The sequence below is a fragment of the Mesitornis unicolor genome, unplaced genomic scaffold, assembly GCF_000695765.1.
Source record: "Mesitornis unicolor isolate BGI_N332 unplaced genomic scaffold, ASM69576v1 scaffold5267, whole genome shotgun sequence".
Lineage (NCBI taxonomy): Eukaryota > Metazoa > Chordata > Aves > Mesitornithiformes > Mesitornithidae > Mesitornis > Mesitornis unicolor.
In genome coordinates, this window is record NW_010198430.1 from 63284 (window position 1) to 82949 (window position 19666).

General features: G+C 40.2%; 1 protein-coding gene across 1 annotated transcript in view; it reads left to right on the forward strand.

Annotated features, from left to right (window-relative positions):
• SPTBN5 (spectrin, beta, non-erythrocytic 5) overlaps positions 1 to 19666 on the forward strand; it is a gene marked incomplete at its 5' end in the record, with an annotated part of 88946 nt that overhangs the window by 62503 nt on the left and 6777 nt on the right. The window contains 17 exon segments of the mRNA XM_010189148.1: positions 1484 to 1672; positions 2604 to 2681; positions 4105 to 4277; positions 5320 to 5410; positions 6064 to 6210; positions 7399 to 7536; positions 8269 to 8525; positions 8695 to 8881; positions 11553 to 11765; positions 12104 to 12300; positions 12890 to 13094; positions 13791 to 13985; positions 15114 to 15269; positions 15763 to 15980; positions 16813 to 17002; positions 17836 to 18012; positions 19581 to 19666. The exon segment at positions 19581 to 19666 is cut by the window's right edge and continues 28 nt beyond it. Coding sequence (XP_010187450.1) covers positions 1484 to 1672; positions 2604 to 2681; positions 4105 to 4277; positions 5320 to 5410; positions 6064 to 6210; positions 7399 to 7536; positions 8269 to 8525; positions 8695 to 8881; positions 11553 to 11765; positions 12104 to 12300; positions 12890 to 13094; positions 13791 to 13985; positions 15114 to 15269; positions 15763 to 15980; positions 16813 to 17002; positions 17836 to 18012; positions 19581 to 19666 — 2897 coding nt within the window.

The window sequence follows — 19666 nt, forward strand, 5'->3', positions numbered from 1 at the left end:
AAGAAGTTTCTTCTCAAATTGAAGTGGAACCTCCTGTGTTCCAGTTTGTGTCCGTTACCCCTTGTCCTATCATTGTCACCGAGAAGAGCCTGGCTCCATCCTCGTGACACTCGCCCTTTAAATATTTATAAACATGAATGAGGTCACCCCTCAGTCTCCTCTTCTGCAAACTAAAGAGACCCAGCTCCCTCAGCCGCTCCTCATGAGGGAGATGCTCCACTCCCTTGATCATCTTTGTAGCCCTACGCTGGACTCTCTCCAGCAGTTCCCTGTCCTTCTTGAACTGAAGTCCCCTCCTTTTTCAGTCTTCCATTTTAACAATACTTTTGCTAGTAATTCTTTGTCACAATAAAAATACCCCAAACCATTGATGTAGTGTACTCCAAATTTAGATGGGAGCAAGATCTAAGTCTTTAATATCTCTTAGTAAAGGAACCCAAATGACTTTAAGGGTCACAATAAAAATACCCCAAACCACTGATGTAGTGTACTCCAAATTTAGATGGCAGCAAGATCTAAGTCTTTAATCTCTCTTAGTAAAGGAACCCAAATGACTTTAAGGAGATAGACACACAGAAAAGGAGGAATCCAGGCATTACATTCTTTTGTACTGGGTTGAGTAAACTAAAATTATAACAAGATGAGAAGAAGGAAGGGTTTTTTTATTCAGGTTAGTGGCTCACACCAAAGTCCTTAGGAGGGACTGGAGTTGAACACCAGGTGCTAATCTTAATTAAAAAAGTGGAATGGCTATCTTACAGCTGTGTTACCTATGACTGAACACCACCACCCGCCACAAAAGCCCTAAAAACAGCAGTTCTAATTTCAGGTATTTGATAGTACATGCCATAGTTTTTAAGGTGGTTTATGAGTTAATACATGATATTATTTCAGCGCATGTTTATTTTTTCAAATTGTTTACATTAGGAATTCCTTATTCAGTTTACAGGGATCATAGCTGCTTGCAATGCTTTAACCTTCAGGATTTAGTATATAGGCATAACTCATTCCTCAGACCAGGTGAAAAAAAATATATGTATTTCATTTTAGCACCACAAAATAAAGTAAAACTGTGTTTTCAGTGTAGTAATCTGATCCCAACTTATCTGGCAGAAAAGGAAAAATTCTAGGTAATGTTTTTCATCAGAACCACCTTTATGGAGGAAGACTGAGGGAGATATTGTTATGGATGTTCAAAACTGTCATTTGTATCTAAGCATTTTCTAATCTGTTTCTAATTTAATCCAAATTTTTATTTGTAGGAGAGCAATTGTTCCTAGAGCAGTAAAGTCATTTATTGTCCACGTTTATTTTCTCTTAGGCAATTCTATGCTCTTTCAGTAACATAGCTCAAAGATGAATTATTTTCCATACAAATATTAGTGTTGGAAAGTTACAGCCCATATTCTTCCCCTTAAGGCTTGTATTCTGAATACCTGGCATTCTGTAAAACCTTGACATCAACCTTAGTAATGTATTTTAGGAGGAGATTGAAGCACGAGTGGAAAGATTCAACTCTCTCAGTAACTATGGTCAAGAACTTGCCAATTCTGGTCACTATGCAACCCCTGAGATTCACCAGTCTCTCTCCAGACTAGAGCAAGCCTGGTCTGAATTGATCCAAGCATGGCAGAGGCAATATATAAAATTGTTTCAGGCACAAGATTTACAGGTGAGTAGAAAGACGTTCAACAGAGAATGCACGTGGCACTGACATCTTTCCCTGATAGAAACAGCAAATTTATAAGAGGGTATAATGAAAGCTGTGCTAATAATACCCAGTGTTTAATATCTATTTCACTGGTTTCCAGAGGGCTTGCTGAGGGCCAAGCACATTCAGTGGTGGCAGGACTTCTAGAAATTGTACCCTTACCAATCAAAGACATTTCTGTGGAATATGTGCTCATATGTTTTTCAAAGCCTATAAAACAGCAAAATTTGGTCAAACTTTCATGAAGCTGGCAAAAGGCATGTACTTAAAATGAAACATTACTACTCTACCAAATTCCATAACCTCCCTCAAAAAAACATGGAGACAAGCAAGTCTTTTTTTAAAAATATGGATCCGAAGAAAAATTTAGCATGGACAGAACACTGTATTTTCCCCTGGCTTTTTTTGTAAGAAAAGAACTGTTCTGGCTGCAGTTTTCCAGAAATATTTCCCTGTAACAGTCATCTCACTTAAAAAATTTCTGCTCAAATGACTTGTTGGCAAAAGTTAGAAATAACTGAAACGGAGACTTCACAATGAGGAATGTCAGGTTCCTTAGATAACAGATGGTGCTACTAGGTCCCATCTAAAAAGCTTCGTATATATGAGAACTTAAACCATATAGTAAGGGCTGCTTTCATGCTTCTTTATGTATTACATTGTACTTATTTCAGAGCATGTTGCCGTCCATTTTATTGGCCAGTTACGTTACACAACACTCTCTACACTACTAGCAAACGGTCTAACTGTATCTAGTGCTTATTGCCACCCAGTGCTATGCAGTTAATTTTTTGAATATCCCTGGAAGCTTGGTTTTTTCAGCATATTCTGCCAAAGTCAGGTTTGCCTCTGGTTTACGCCATGTTTATGACTGCTTTTTTTCCCTGTACAGAAATTCTACGGCTATGTGGAACAGACTGAGAGCTGGCTCAGCAGCAAAGAGGCTTTCCTAGCCAATGAGGACTTAGGGGTAGGTGCTCTTGAGAAATTGCAATTTTTTTCTGCTATCAGTCTGGAAGAAACGGAGCTGTGAAATATGATGATGTCCTCTGAAACGTCCCGTGTTCTGTCTCCTTCTGAAGTTACTGCTCAGTTGTCTTGATGTTTTCGGATCAGATTTCTTCCCTTCTTCCCTTAATACTTTACACAGGATAGGATTCTCAGCCACAAGAGTAATTAAACAGTCTAACCACTTTGATTATAGCAGGAAAATGAGACTTTATCTCTCTAACTGCTCATATCTGACCCAAATACCTTTACCACCAGTGTGCAAGTCATCACTGCTGTCACTGCTGACATACCCAGTGTAGCTTTAAACTACCTACCTCAGGTACCAGTAACACTGCTGTAACTGAAACCACAGACTGATGCATGGGTTGCAAAAGCTATGCAGAAAGCTGGATATACATTCTGCTGCTTAGTTTACCTTGCACCTGGTATAGGTAGTGCTACCAAATTAGTTGTCTCTGCAGGAACTACAGTTACATCTCAGAGTTCTGTGTAGATATACTTGGTAGAAATGGTATGAAAATCATATAATGGTAGTGGCTGGTGTCTATCTCTGTAATTTTCAGCCTGGAGGTATGTATTTACAATCCTTCCATTGAAGTATATGAGACTTAGGAGGAGACACCCATTTTCCAGTCATATTTAGCTCGGCAATGTACAGAAAATGCTTTGTGAGTACCTTCCCTTCCAATGACTCATGCAAGCACCCAGAAGTTTAGACTTTTTTCTGACTCATTTGATGTGAGCTTTATTGCTTCCTCTAGAATAGTGGGAAAGCAGATTTTATTGCCGTAGCAACATTTTGACACCACTGATTCTAAAATTAAAGGTGCAGAGGAGTGCTGAAAAGAGAATGCCAAGTCATTAAACTCGGGTTCACGAACGTTACAAGAAGTCAAATTCTGTTTCTCTCCAGATTAACTGTAATGTCAGACTCCAGTCCTCAAATCTGGATCTGAGCTCTTCCAAATTCCATGAGTAGAAAACAAGGCTCTAATTTTAATCTCTTTCTGTGACATATTTGTTCACTTAACTCGGATCTGAGTTTGGCATCCCACATTTGCTTCCATATAACATCTTCCTTAAGATCGATTTACCTTCTCTCTTGAGAAGTTATATGTTCTATGCAGCACAACAGTATACCAAAGAAGCTAAGCATCCAGCAGTTAGTTCTGTTTTGAACCTGAAATAATGGCCTCAGACCATGCATAGAACATTATTTAGGCTCCAAGTCTTAGATTCAATGCCAGTAAATTTCAAAGACCAATAACTTCCCTTGACATCTTGCAAATGTAGGCTAAACACTGTTTTGCTTCCGGATTATCCGTGTTGTGAATGGAAAAACTCTGACTGAAAGCAGTTTCCCTTTGTTGAATTCCATCCAGGACTCCGTGTCTAGTGTGGAGAGCCTACAGCGGAAACACACGCAGTTTGAAAAAGCCCTGGAAGCTCAGATGGAGAAAATTGATGAGATGGCTTCATTTGCTCAGCAGCTAACACAGAACAAGCATTACGACTCGGACAACATTACCAGCAGATGCCAGGCTGTTCTGAAGAGGTGAAGTCAAACTCTTCCCATGTCAGCCACCCATCTCTTTTGCAATGAGACTCTCCCCATGTGACTAATAGCTTTAAACGTTTTAAGACAACCATAAACTGGTTTGTGTTTACTTAGCTTTGCACTTTGCACTGTGGTCTTGCCAAACTGGCCTGAGTCTAGTTGATATTTCATTAGGTTTCAAAAATACAGTTAAGTGGAGAGTGAGCAGGAGCCGTAATCCTGTATCCAGCCCTGGCCTTAGGGACAGTGCTGCAAACAAAAGACAGAGGCCTTCAGTGCCATTAAATACTTCATTATCATTAAATAACATCAAGAAAGTAATTTGCTACACAACTGCTTTTTCACTGCTCTAATGGCATTGATATTAAAGCTCTGTTCAAATTATCTATTAGGGCATTTGCGTTTTTTCTGATCAGATTTTGCCCTTTCATGTCAATTACTCTATTTCTCCTAGCACATTGCTTGTTGTTCATCTTAAACAAATGCTGAGAGTGGAAGCAGTTGTATTCAGTGCTATGGTAGATGAAAAGATATACATAAAATTTACAAAGAGAAATTGGAAATCCCTTACGATTAAAGTGAACATATGAATTTATTAATATGATCAAACTATCTTATGCCTGCATTAATATGAGTAAAGCGCTGCAAGTCCACATTTGGAAAAAAAGATGAAAGGAAGGTGTAGCTTTTGTTTATCAGTGACAAATGCCATCATAGTCACAGGCTTTCCATATAAGAAACATGCTGGGTTTATGTTCTCTTGTAGCCTGAAAGGTAATAATGGTGATTCCTAGAGGCAGATATCATATATAAAGAATTTGTGTGTACTTTAAACATATCTGTCTACTAGTAATCCTCCCTATAGTGTCCTGAGCATCTTGTCTGACAGTCCAGATCATGAGAGGCTGCATGTTGTGGACAGTGCTCTCCCAGAGAATGGAGGGTTAGATCACGTGGGTTTTAGAGATGAAAACTGAAAACCCTTATCCTATCTAATTCACTCTGTGGCTTTTACTTCATACATCTGTCTTCATCTCAGGAAAGAGAAACTGCTGGAGAATGCTGCTGCTCGCAGACATCTGCTAGAGGAATCAAGGCTTCTGCAGAAGTTGCTGAGGAATTCCTTTGAGGTACAATTACACAGGTTTCATGGAATTCTGGTTTCTTAAAACATACTGCACTGCAGAGATCTGAATCCCTGAAGGGATTTACTGTGAGAAGAAACAAGGAACTGAGTTTGGAAAGAGAGGATATTGGGGAAGATGAGGATAAGAATGAAGGGATATTTTAAAGCTTTCAAGTCAGTTTCACTCCAGTTACCAGATGAAAGATCTACTGTGCCTTGGATGCCAGCAAAATGTAGAAGAAATAAATGCATTAAAAGGGAATGTGCCACCTTTCTAAAATTCGTGGGAAGATACAAATTAGTTATTTTCTTGCAGCATGCTGACAGTGAGTTATAAACAGGGAGATAATTGCCCTTTCTCCCCCATGCACACATGTACATGCACACCTGTGCCCACATTTTCTCACTGCGTAGGCACTATCTCATGGAGAGAGCCCCCTTTTCAGGTAGCAGTGCTGGTAAACAGAGATAGAGGGATGACTTCATTATGAAAGACAGGAGGACCTTGGGGAAGCAGAACCTCAGAATGACAATGCATTTGTGTCCCCACTCACTTGCCCCGTTCCCATGTTTTGTACATATTAGAGGAGAGCTTGGCAGGTTTAAGCTGAATAAACACCCAAGGTTTTACCTGTTTCTGTTCTTTCCTCCCCAAAGGTGGCTGCCTGGATCAATGAGAAGAATAGCATTGCCCAGGATGATAGTTGGAAGGATCCAAGCAATCTGCAGACCAAACTGCAGAAGCACCAGACTTTCCAAGCAGAGATCATGGCCAATAGAAATCGCCTAGACTCCATCAAATCTGTGAGAGAAGTGGGGTTGATGGCAAGGGTGGGCAACTGGCATCTCAAACAAGCAAGGGGGGGGTGGTCACTGTCCCATCACTGACACCATTTACGCTGTCTCTACAGGAACTTGGAAGCTTATTCTTTTAGTCCCTCAAGAACTTTCTGTGTCTATTAGTTTCTTTCAACTTCTCTCTTACTGTCTAGTGTGAGCTTGCTATATAAATTCAGTGTGCATGTAATGGAAAGAGTTGAGTGCTTTCAATGAAAGATTCAATCCACTGACTTTAGGAACTTCTCTCTGGGGTGAATGCCACTTTAGAGGTACACCCGTTTCTCTCCAGCAGGGAACCTAGCTGATTAGATGCACAACTTCAACAAGTCAGATCAGATGTGTCCAACAAAAAGGATCAAGAGTTTTCAAGTGTTGCCTTTGCAGAGATGTGCTAGTAGGAGAGATACGAGGGAAGTCTGACAAGCTTTGTCAGATAGTTGGCAGGAGCTGAGATCAGATTATGGGTTTGGAAGGACAGACTGTTAAATGTTTATTAACCTTATTTTCAGCACAGTGATTACTAGTTGTATTTTGCAATAGATAACTAAGTATTAAAGGTAGATTCCTCAGACTCATCTGCATCCAGTCAAGCATCTGCAGCTCAGGGATTAGAAATGCAGATGGACTTTCGTTACGTAGTACAATGGTACAGCGGTACATGGTTAAAAGAGGTTATATTATCTCATGCAGTGGTTCACTTGCATGAGATAGTTCTCTCTTAACTTGCAAAGAAGGGAATAGAAATGTAAAGGTGGCTGGGCAATCTCAAACAGGGATCATAGAGTGTGGGACATCACAGAAAAAAACTGAGTACTTGCAAACTAGGCTCCCTGCCAGCTTTTAGGCAATGTAGCTGTCGGTTAATGAAAATTCTCTTTCCCCTTTGTCTTCTAATACTGTCTTCTAGCATTTCAAATAATTTTAGAGGCCAGAAAAATGGGAATATCAGTCTCTGCCCTAGTTTCAATAAACATTTTGCCTTTATCTGTTTTTTCTTTGTCTCTGCAGCCTCTATCTGTTATGTCAGGAAGTGATAGTTGTAGCTGGCCCTTTATGTAACAGTGCCAGTAGACTTTGTTTATGCAGGCAAAAGTGATATATTCTGGTGCATTCAGCAAAGGAATAAAACTTTGACTGTTCTCTCTTCTATAGGATGGGGAGAAGATGCTCCGTGAGAGGCATTATGCCCCTGAAGCCATTCAGTCCAGACTACAAGAAATGGAAGAGCTATGGGAGGAACTGCTAGCAAGTTGCCAGGATAAGTGGGCCAAACTGCAGGATGCTTACAAGGTAATACAGAGATGCAAGTGGTTGGGCCTTGGTGTCACTTCCAGAGATAGCATGGCTGCCTTGCTACGCATCTTATCTACAAGTGTGTCACTTGATATCATCAGACCTGATTCCTCAAGACCATTAGAGCAAAGAAAGTACAAAGTGTGGACTGATTGAATGGAATTGGCAGCAGAACTGGAGATCCTTATGGAGGAAAAGGATTTGTGGGCTGTGTTCCCTTCTGCTTTCTGCTACTGGTTTAGATCAGGAATCCAGAGAGGGATATTAAGGGGAAAATGTGCTTACTCATATATGTCAACTCCCTGCATCTGTCCCAATGGCATCTTTTCTCCAACACTTTGAGAAATAAACCTACAGCTGCTTTTCATTCTTCTAGCTCCAGGCACGATTTCTCATGACTGTGAGTTTTGCATGGGCTGTCAGACACTATGTGGGTATAAAATAGAGCTCTCCCTTTAAATGGCCTCTTTTTAAGGTACTGTGTCCATCATTTGTATTTGTGCAACAGAAGTAAGACTAGCTCTTGATGTTCTCTACCTCTGCTCTTATGTTCACTTTGACTGAATTCTCTTCTTCATTTTGACAACCATGATATCTGGAAAGAGTTCATTGAACACTGGGAAGCTTCTCCATGTTTGTGTGTAATTGTTACTGAAAGTAACCAAGATTTTTATGTCATACTGTCTGTCTTAAAGGTTTAAGTGACCTTTTCTTCTTTCTTGTCCTCAGGGCCTTCATTTTCAGCGAAGTGTAGAGGATATGGAGAAATGGTTGGAAGATGTGGAAAATGAGTTGAAAATACCATATAGTGACAATGATCTGGTGGTTTTGAACAGTCATCTGAAGAAACAGGAGGAACTGGAGGAAGATATTGCTGGCCATAGGGACCGGCTGCAAGAGCTCGTGGTCACAGCTCAGCATTTCCAGAAGGAAAAGCATTTCCTTGCTGATGAACTAGAAGAGAGGGTGGATCAACTGGTGCAGAGGTGTGTGAGTGCCTGACCTGTTTCCTGCCATCTTTTTCCTATTTTTTTGTCAACCTTTTTATTCCCTGCATATTTTTTCTTTCCTTGTCTACATCATTCTGAAAAGAACATTTTGCATTCATTCATTATTAATCTGTGGTCCTCATTGGGTTCCCTTTCAAACCTGCAGATACAAAAGTCTACGTGATCCTCTGCAGGAGAGACGTAGGAGTCTGGAGGCAAGCAGACTTCAGTACCAGTTCTTCCGAGATGTTGATGACGAGTTGGCCTGGGTTCATGAGAAGCTCCCCATGGCTTCCTCCAGGGATTATGGCCAATCCCTGGCAACTGTTCAGAGTCTACAAGAAAAGCACCAGGTAGTGTTGTGTGAGAACCATTTTCAGTCTTTACAATCAAAGAGAGAGCACACAATTCAGTTTCACCTCCTGTGCTTTGACTAACAGGGGTCGTGATGCCAGGGATTACTCTTATCTTTACTGATAATAATGACATTTTTCAAAGGCTATGTCCATGACTTCACAACATGTGGGATTCCGTGCTGCTTATCATTGCAGTGGTGTAGGTATCATACCGTATGTTTTTCTGTGGACACATTGCCACTTTCTGTGAACTGAGTTCAAAACCTGGCCTTAGCAATACAAAATAGCATTTACAGACTGTTGTGCATGCTGTCATGGCTTCTTTGGACAAAAGATCTCCTAACAAATATGCTTTGAAACCCAGTAAGTACTTCCAACCGAGCTCATTGCTCAGGTGTCTCGAAATGAGCTCCTGGGAAAACATCTTTTCCCAAAACTCTTTCTACTCTGGAGAGAGGGAGTTAACAGGATATTATGATGATCCTTAGCTGACTTTCATTCCAGTGGTAGCTTTCAAGATACTGCTGAGTTATTTCACAAGATTCGGATGGGCCATGAGAGAAAGCAATGCCTGGAACACTGTCATCTTGAATACCAATAAAACAGCAGCTCCCTTCCTAATAATTTTTAATAAGGAGCATTGCCATCAGGTAGAAGAAAAAACTTTAAAAAATTTGAAATGTCCCCAAGGTCAAAAGTTAAAACTGCTACAGGTGACACCCTAGGACAAGGATGAAGTCTCTTAAAAAGTTGATTTATCCCACGTGTACTTACAGTTTAATAAAGAATTGTAAAATGTTGTTAAATGCATCTTCCAGAATATTCCTGAGTAAGACTCATGGTCTATTCTGAAGAGTTTGCACCTTCTTAGTATTCAGCGCAATTCTCATACTTGTAAAAATTTTGTATTTAAGCAAAATGCAGTTGGTGACTTAGAGATTAGAGAGTAAGGGCGGAAAAAAGCTTGTTTCATCATTATTAGAAGCATGAATGTTGTTGTGTGTGCAATTACTCCTAAAAATTATGAGCTGAATGACATGGTAGGGATGTAATTAGTTTCATAGAAGAAAAGAAAGTATGAGCTGAATTAACCCGAAAAAATATCTGGGATAACTGAAGGAACTGTGGTGATGATGATCTAGGCTGCAATTACCTTTGTGTCAATTGGCCAGGTCTCAAAATATTTCAGTGAGCTGTGAGAATGGGAGATACAGACTGTAATACCAGTGCATAATAAAATGCCACTTCTTCCTGCCATTTTGCTGCTTATTTTCCTGGAAGCAGAATTAAAATATAAGTTTGGAAATCTCAATCTTTTAGTAGCTAGTGTCTCTACACCTTTTTTATTTCTTTTTAGTCATGGCTTGTAGGCAAACAAATGTGAGAGGTGACATAACAGTCAAGAATTTAATATACTGTAAGTTATATGAGTTCCACCCTCTATTGTTCGTCTTAATGAGCCAGATTTGCAAAATTCAGTCCTTGGTTTGTTACCACAGAACAGATTGTGCGTGAAATATTTCAACCTAAAAAACAAGCAAACAAGCAAAAAACCCCCTAAACAAAACCACCCCAAAACCAAACCAAAACTACTGTCTCACAGAACTGCATTTGCATGCTAATTTAACCTACATACACACAGCTGCTTGGCTTGGAAAAGAGTTTCCCCCTACTCCTCCTCTCCTTCCGCCCTTTTTTTAAAGATTCCTGTTGTTATAAAGTACTGTGAATACATGTTCCTAAATGTTCAACCTCAAAGTTGTTCTTCATGCTGCTAGTTTATTATTAATGCCCAGTACAAGATGTCTTATAATCTTTGCCACTGGATTCCATTCTGGGGTCAGATACGGTGTCACTTTTCAATAACACAGTGGCTGTCTTGAAATTAATAGGGGAAGTTAAAGGCAAGATTAGAATCCGAGCTCTTTTCCAGCCAAGTTTGATACTTACGTTGAAAAAGCTGTTCTTCTCCTCAGAGAGGTCATCTCTTCTACATTAAGACAGCACTGCAGTCTAACTCTGAAACTGCCTGTTTCATGGCTATAAACAGGACAACTGTGGGATGATGGGGTTTGTGCTCAAGGTGCACAGACTTAGTTAGCTTTGCAATGCATGTTCACCCACAGACAAACTGATGGCATGGTCCTTGCCTACCCAGGCAGAAAACATATGAGAGAGTATATGGAGGTATGCATATCGTTTTAAAATCTACCAGTCTTCAAAAGTTAATTCGTAATGAAGTCTTTGAGAACTGGTTCAGGTAGTTTTCTTCTCCGTATCCTCTTGACTGCCTGGTAGTTTGTGTACTTGGAGTGTTTGCAATGGCTGTTAAGCAAAGCTGCACTGGCAAGTGATAAATACTGACGAGCAGGTGAATTGATTGTTCTTCCCTAGACACGTTTTAGTTCAAGGAACACCATGTAATGGCATATTTCAGTGGCATCTGCAAGGTCCAAACTTCATGGCGATATTTGATTTCTATAATCACTCCTTCACCACAAAAAACTCTTCCACTGTGCTTCGAGCATTCACTCAGATTTTGCACCTCTGATCCATCTTTGTACAGAGAAAATAAATTTATGTTGGATTTACATTACTACATTATCTGGTATAAAAAGCTCCATGGCTTTTATTTTTGGTCTGTCATTTTGCTCTTTACCCTTTCCAGAATTTGGAGAATGAGATAAGCAGTCGGGATGCTTTGACCAAAACAGTGCTCAGTACGGGGCAGAAACTGGTAAGGGGAGGCCACTCAGCCTCTCGCAAGATTATGGAGCATCTGAAGGAGCTTGAAACTGCTGTAGAAGCCTTGAAGGCAGAGGCTCAGGAGAGAAGACAGCGGCTTATGCAGTCATATGAAGTCCATCTGTTTCTGAATGAGGTAAAGATAGTTTTTGAAACGTTTATTTTGGCCTGTCTTTGTTTAAAAGAAACCACACCTATATTGTTGAATGGGAGAATTCACACGGTCCTGATTTTTCATATCTGGATACAGTGGAGAAATAACAATTTCTTTTCCAACTAACTGCAGTGATGGTTAAAAGTGTAACTGTAATTACTGGGTTCTGGATACTCACTTTTTTGAGTGAGTGCTAGGCTGCATTACAGGAAAGCAGCTAAGATTCTCTCTGTTTTCACTGATGTGTCTCTTTGAGCACCACTGCTTTCCAGTTTTCTTCGTCTTGACCTAAATCAGGCTCATCCCTGTATTTTATACAGTTACTGGAGGTGGAGGCATGGCTGGCAGAGAGGAGCTTCATTCTGGAGACCTCTGATTATGGGAAGAATGAAGAATCCACACAAGCTTTACTTCGCAAACTTGAAGCTACCAAGCTGGACATGGATGGTTTCAGGCCCCGGATTGAGAAAGTACAGGAGACAGGTGCCAGCTTAATAAACAAAGACAGCCCAGAGAGGTAGGAAAGTGCAAGCAGGATTCTGCTCTAGGTATAACAGAAATGCCCAGAGAAGGCAAATACAGAAAAGATCAACCTTCAGTAGCTGTTTGATGGCTCATTCAGAAATATGACTTCAGGGGACACCAGTCCCTCCTTCATCACAATCACACACACTCAGCTCCCAGAAAGCTTGATGATTGTTTTAATGTTTTGATGACTGTTGTTTTTCAGCCGCTGGCCAGCTTGTGCAGATCAGCTTTTTTGTCCATTGTCTATTCCCAGGAACTGTTATGTAGTACTCATTTACCATAAGGTTCAAAAAACACTATGCTTGGGAAACGAAGTGTATGTTCTTGAAAGATCAGTTTTTCTTTGACAGTCTTCTTTTTTATCAGGGGAGAAGGAAGTGAAAATAACAGCCATTCATATAAGAGACTTTAATTTCCTGAACTAGTTGGTTTTAACAGCTTGGCATAACTCACTCCATGATGTTATCTGGGTTTTTTTCTGTATTGTAAAGATGTTGCAAATACAAACTACCAGAAAAGACAATGTTCAAAAAGATCAGTAAAACAAAGGCGTAACTTCTGATTCTTGTTCTTTGCAGTCCTGCCGTACTTTCAAAGCTCCAGGGGATCCTAGCAGACTATCAGTCTCTCCTACAGAAGGCTGAGACTCAGAGAAAACGCCTGCAAGAACAATTCCAGCTCTATCAGTTTGAAAGAGAATTCCAGCTGGTGGATGCATGGCTTTCCAGTAAACAGTCTGTAGCAGAGTCTGATGACTACGGACAGGACTTAGATGATGTTGAGGTAATCAAGAAAATAAAAGGTATTGTATGTATTGTGTGGCAAAGCAGGAATATATTTGCATAGCTGCTGACAGTGAAGCATGTTACAGTAGCTAAGCAAGCCAATTATCTCTGCAGCAAGAACTCGGACTGGTTTATGTCTGCTTAGACAGGGCTCTCTGAGGTAGCGTCCTGCAACAGAAAAAGTAGATGCATCAGAAAGTTAAGCTTTCTTGGGATAAAGTGAGGTTAGCACAATTCACTACTGGCCCCAATTATAAATTTGACAGGGCTTAAAAAAATTGACATGACCAGTGCTATGGTCTTGTAACTATTTCAGCATTCACATCTGATTTGAAGGATAAATTTCTCCTCAGGGCACACAGTGCAGAGAGGTATAATTCATAGCGTCTACTCCTCAACAACCACTGCGTATATGGGCAGCCTAACAGGTTGTGTTTCTTAGCTTTTGATCTGGGCAGCAGCTGTTTGTCAGGATGTGGGTGATTTTGCTCTGTGGCATAAGATGTTAAATGATCAAGAAAACAGATGCCTTCTTCTGACTCCAGATCATCTGGGTTTATTGTGATTTGCACTTGTAGACTGCAATAGATAGCTTTTGTGTTAAGCAGTACAGAGAAAGTGATTCCTTCTGCCCCTCTCATAAAGGTAGGCAGAAATCCTTACATCTAAGTCTGTGTCCCCATTTATCCCACAGGTGCTGGAGAAAAAGTTTAAAGATTTTGAAAATGAAGTGAAACCTCTGGCACATTCCAAAGTTGTCTCCTTAAATGAGTTAGCATCTAGACTAGAGAAGCAGGGCCACAGCAAGATGGACATTATCCAGAAGAGAACAAAGCAAATCAATGAGACTTGGGAGAAACTGTGCCATGCCATCCAGACAAGGACAGAGGTAAGAAATAAATTGAAAACTGGGGCATTGATTTCCCTGCAGTTTCCCATGTCCTTCTTTCTTTCCCAAACCAGTGCATTGCTCATGTTGAGATACAAGGTTTATAAGAGCAATGGGTGTATTCCCTTTTATTCTTTCTTGATCCATTTCCCTTTATAGCTACTGCTTACCCTACTGTTCCTGGCAAGGCTTACACTCAAAAGATATTTATCAGCCTAGAGTAATTCTGTTTTCCTTAATTCACTGCTAGCTCTAGTTTCTTGAAAAACTACGCCAATCTAATGGTTTACCTCCACTAACAGGAGGCTGTCTCTGGCACTCACTGGACTCCTTACTACTTCAGGCTATTAAACAAGACGAAAACTCACCAGATTTTTTTGCTGGGTTAGTTACTTGAAGACAAAGTTAGCTACGGAGAAGGGGTATGGGAGAGAAGGTGATAGAGGACACAGAACCAAACCCCCTATGTTTGGCAGCAGTTAGCTATTAAATCAGCTCACTCCCTTTCATGAAACTGCAGTCACAGATGTGATTGGAAAAGCAGAGAAGCACTTACAAGTCAATATTTTTGTTTGCTTTAAGGAGAATGCAAAATGTCAGGTGTCCTCAGTTCTTTTTTTCACTACCATAAACATTTTGCTCATGAAGTAACTCAAGCCCACTATTGTCTGTTAGCAGCAGTAAATGCATTACAATTGTTAATTTATAGCTTGAATGTAAAACAGCATTAGAACATTTTTTAATTCTATTATTTCAGAAAACCTAATTTTCACTTAACTTTTATTTTTACTGTTTGCAGTGTAGGCCTCTATTCCAAGCAAGTTTTTAAAGACATTTTCTGTGTTTGAGAGAGCTACCTCTGTAGTGCAATTCATGCTCTCCATCTTGATCATTCATCTTACATCGGGATAAATTGCTCTTTGGAGACACCTATTTCTTTCCATTGACAAAGAGAACTTGGGGAAATTAGGTTACCTCAAACACCTCACTTTCATGTGAATTAATTGGGAAGGAGTTTAACTTCCACTCTTGTTCAGGCTGTACTACATTAGGACATATGAGGGCTGCCCTTTTTTTGTGCTACAACATGATATCTAGTACTACTACTAATTTGTTTCTGTCTTCCAGAATCTAAGAGCAGCCCGGCAAGTTCACCAGTATGATCATGATGTGGATGAAGTAAAGGGTTGGATGCAGGAGAAAGAGGCAGTGGTGGATATAGAAGATTATGGATATGATCTTCCAGGTGTACAAACACTTCTCAGCCAGCTTGAGGGAGTAGAGGTAAGGGGATCTGTCATGAAGCAGTGGCAGAAAAGCATAGAGAGTGAAAAACAAAAAGGAGTCTTATGCTTGATTTGAAATCTTCTCAAGTGCCTTGTTTGCAGGGTAACATGTATTGCACTCTGAAATATTCTTTGGGTTTCACAGAAGGGAGCCTTTTCCTCCAGTTTTTAACATATACAATATTATTAATGCTTTTGCTTCTAAGGATGAGCTTCTCTTCTAAAATCTATTCGAAATTGTTACTATCATTGCAAAGGTGTCATCTTAACCACAAGAGACTTCAGCTCTATGCTTATGAAAATAATCAGTGTGTCACATCTAAAGAAACTTCTTTGATGTTGATGATAAATGTAAAGGCATCAGGAGGAAACTGAGAGGAAAAGTCTTGATAGAGTCATATTTCCAGGCTCCATGCAGCCATCTTTAAAATGTGCTTTTGATAGATGCAAGTAGTGACTTGGTCTTACCATCCACTCTGTTTCTGCTCCAGAGAGATCTAGGAGCCATCATGAAAGAGCTGGAGCGGATTCGTGGAGAGGCTTGGCACCTCAGCCGCACGTACCCTCAAGTCAAGGAAAACATCATGGAGAGACTCACAGATGTGGATGAGTGCTGGGAAAACCTGGACAAGAAGTTTCTGGAGAGGAAGGCAAGACTGACCCAGGCAGAACAAGTCCAGCTCTACTTCAATGACTGCAGGGAACTGATGTATGTGTTGGACCTTCAGTTTGGCAGTGGGCCTTATTTCTTGTCTTTCCCATGTAGAATTTTCTAAACGTACCTGTCAGTTACTTGACTCCTGTCCCAGGTGCACTGCAGCTTGCTTGCAAATCTCTTTGAATGATAATACATGGAATCTTCTCAAGAGCACTTCACAGAGTTTATCACACATCAGAGTTGACCATGCCACGCTAGTCCAGAACAGTGTGCATGACAAACCCACAATTTTAGACTATTTCCCAGACATTTGTGGAGAATGCAGTCACTGGATAGATTTGGCAGTCTCACAATTGCCATTGAAAATACTGTTTTTTTCTGTAGGAAAGTGGGGGAGTCTCTGCTAGGTAGTCAAGTAATTTGTGCACCTGTACAGACACCAGAGCCCATTTTTCTGAGAGTCAAAGCAACTACGTTAATGATACCTCCTAGATTAGGTTAGCACTTGCTCAAGTGCTGAAAGTGTTTAGCACATATGCATTTAATGTCATAGCACATATGTATTTAATGTCATTGCCCATATGCACGTACTCTTCTGTCCATTATTATTAGGGATCTCTTTTTTGCAAGAATTCAATTGCTAGGAAATTCCTTTTTTCTTTCTCATTTTACATCAGAATTAGAACAAAATGCTGAATGTTTAAAGCATTGGCAAAACATATTTTTTTAAAAGGTATGTTGAGCTAAATGTCTGCTTGTTTAAATCAATCATGCCCAAGTATCTGTAACAGACGTCTAATGGAAATGCTGAAATTACTAATGGAAATATGCAATACTCGAAGTGGCAGACCAATTTAATTTATTTATTGACTCTATTCTGTAGGGCTTGGGCCAATGAGATGCATGCACTAGTGATCTCTGAGGAACTGGCAAATGATGTCCTGGGAGCTGAACTGCTTATCAAGCGTCATGAGGAATACAAGCGTGAGATAGAGAAACAGTGGCTAAAATATGAAGAAATGCAGCGAGCAGGAGGTGACCTGATGAAGAATGGACATTTCATGTCTGTGGAGGTGCGTTGATGAGTTTAATATTTTACCAACAAGAGTGAACGAAGACACCTTTAAATAGGCAGGAGTTGTAGCTTTGTCTGTCTTTCAAAACAGAATAACAGAACAGGACAGCCTACAATTAAACTGATTTTGAAGCTGACCATAAAAGAATAGTCAATGGATTGATTATAGCTATGTGGAGGGGTAGGGAGGTATTGCTATTCCACAGAAAAGATGTGCCACATAAATGAGATTTTAGCATTTAACTACACAAGACCTAGGATAAAATACATCACAATGCAATCAACTATAGGATGGAGTGATGTCCCTGAGTATACCGGAAGACACATAAAACTTCAGACATCTTGTAGAGCCAAAGGGGCAAGAATGTTAAAATTCCTGTGGTTCTATTATCTGTGTGCCTTTAGACTTCAGCCTTTGCAGTGGTCCCAAGCTTGTCTTGATACTGTCTGTAGATCCAGAGATCACACTGTTGAAAAAGTCTGCAGAATTTATGCGAGATTACAGAACTTCTGTTGTAGAGAAAATTAGAGAACTTTCTACAGTTTAAGGCTCTCCATTAAATTTCATCATGGGAAAGCATATAGCAGAATATTGGTCATACAGTATGGAATATACATACAATTATAATATATAGCTATACAACATCCAGGCTAAATGAATTCAAGTAAGAAAAATGAGGACTCAGACATCATTTCTAAACTATGTTAACTCCATAGAGCTGTCTGGAGGTCATCTTCTGGATCATGAGGGCAGATTACACGCTAGCTGGCTGTCACATTAAAGTCTGATCAGATTTTCACCTTCTAGCATCACAAATGTTATTTTTCTAGATCGAGGAAAAACTGTTAGAGCTGTCAGAGCTGATGAAGAAGGTAAAGGAGAGCTGGGACATGAGGAAGGAGTTATATGAAGAAAATTGGGAGATTCAATTGCTCCGCAGAGAGCTAGAACAAGCAGAAGCATGGCTGGCTGCTAAGGAGAGTTTTCTTTCAGATCCTAGCTATGGGGTGAGTAACAACAGTGCGACACCATTGAAATGCCTTTTGACATTCATGGGCAGGAGCTCTGTCCTCTTACAGAAGTGAGCCCAGGACAATTGCTGCATTTTACGTGGTAATGGGCTGCAGGAGATGGTGGCATCCAGAGGGTGGTAGAAGACTGTGGAGAATTCCAGGCCATTTTTTCATATAATGAGATAATTTGCAAGGGCTCAACATTCCCTGTCATGCTGAGACAGGGGAATTCCTGTTTTGAAAGGAAAAAGGGCTTTTCCCCACTTCGTGTTAGGTGGTAGAATATTTTGCACAGATGGCTTGGTAGCTAGCTTGTAAATTCCTATTTAAACTCCAGCATCCTTAGCTTTGGGGGTTTGTTTTGTTTCATTTTGTTTCTTTTTCTCATTGTTGACTGTGGTCTGACGGTTTGTGAGTTGGGAAAACAATGTCATGAACTCAGGTATTGAAAACTAAGCAGAGAGCAAGGCACAGATTTAAGATGCATGTGTTGCAGTGCAGGAACAAACTCTGCCTCTAGCACAAGCTGGAATCCAGGTATTTAATCTGTGTGTAAACAGTGGGAGCTGGAAGCCACGTGTTGTGTTTTAACCTGGCAAGCAGCTAAAACCCACACACTTTGTTTGCTCGCCCTCCCCACTCCCCAGTGGGATGGGGGCTAAAATTGAGAGATTACACGTAAAGAGCTCATCAGTTGAGATAAAGATTATTTAGTAATTAAAACAACCCAAACTTTAATAATAATAATAATAATGCGAATTAACTGTAACAATAGGAACAACAACAGTACAGCAATCAACGTTATACTCAGCTCACAAACAGCAGTCGCTGGCCATCCGCCATTGACAGAGGGGTAAGCCTCAGGAACTGAGACCAGCTACCATCACAAAGTAGAAGGAGGAAAAGATGAAGGGGGTCATCCCCTGCAAGCTCCCCAATTTATAGTGAGTGTGACGTTTATGGCATAGAATACATCTTTATTGGTCAGCTTGGAGCAGACTCGGATCATCTGTCCTGGTTCACCTATCCCAGAGAGTCCCAGGCTTTTACTTCCCCCGTTTTCTGTTGTGCAGAGAGAAGGAAAAAAACTAAAAGAAACTGCAACCACAGGTGCAGGGAAAGTCTTGAAAAATGTAAATATCTGCTGATGAGAATGAAAATTTTTTTAAAAAACCTATCAACTTCATAAGGACAACTCCACCCCAGCCAAAGCTCCAATATTAACTGTTGTTGCTTTAAAGGCAGCACAGAAACACCAGAAGAATTCCCTACAATTCAGTCCTAGCAAAACCAGGATACCATGATACCACATGGCTTTGCAGAAAAAAGGTTTTCATTTAAGCTCTTTTTTCAATGACAGCAAACAGACTGCAAGCAGCAGACTCTTTTTTAAAGTGTAAATTAAGATTTTTCACACACTACCTGGCATTTAGACATTCAATTGCAAAAACTTAAGAATCATCATTTGGCTAAATAGAATGTGTAAATCTGAAAATCTTAGGCATAATCTCTTCTGATGCACTTGATTTTGGATTTACTCATCTCATAATTTTTCCATTCAGGATTCAGTGTCTGAAGTAGAGGAATTACTGAAGAAACACCGCGACTTTGAGAAGATGCTTGCAGCGCAGGAGGAGAAATTTGCTAA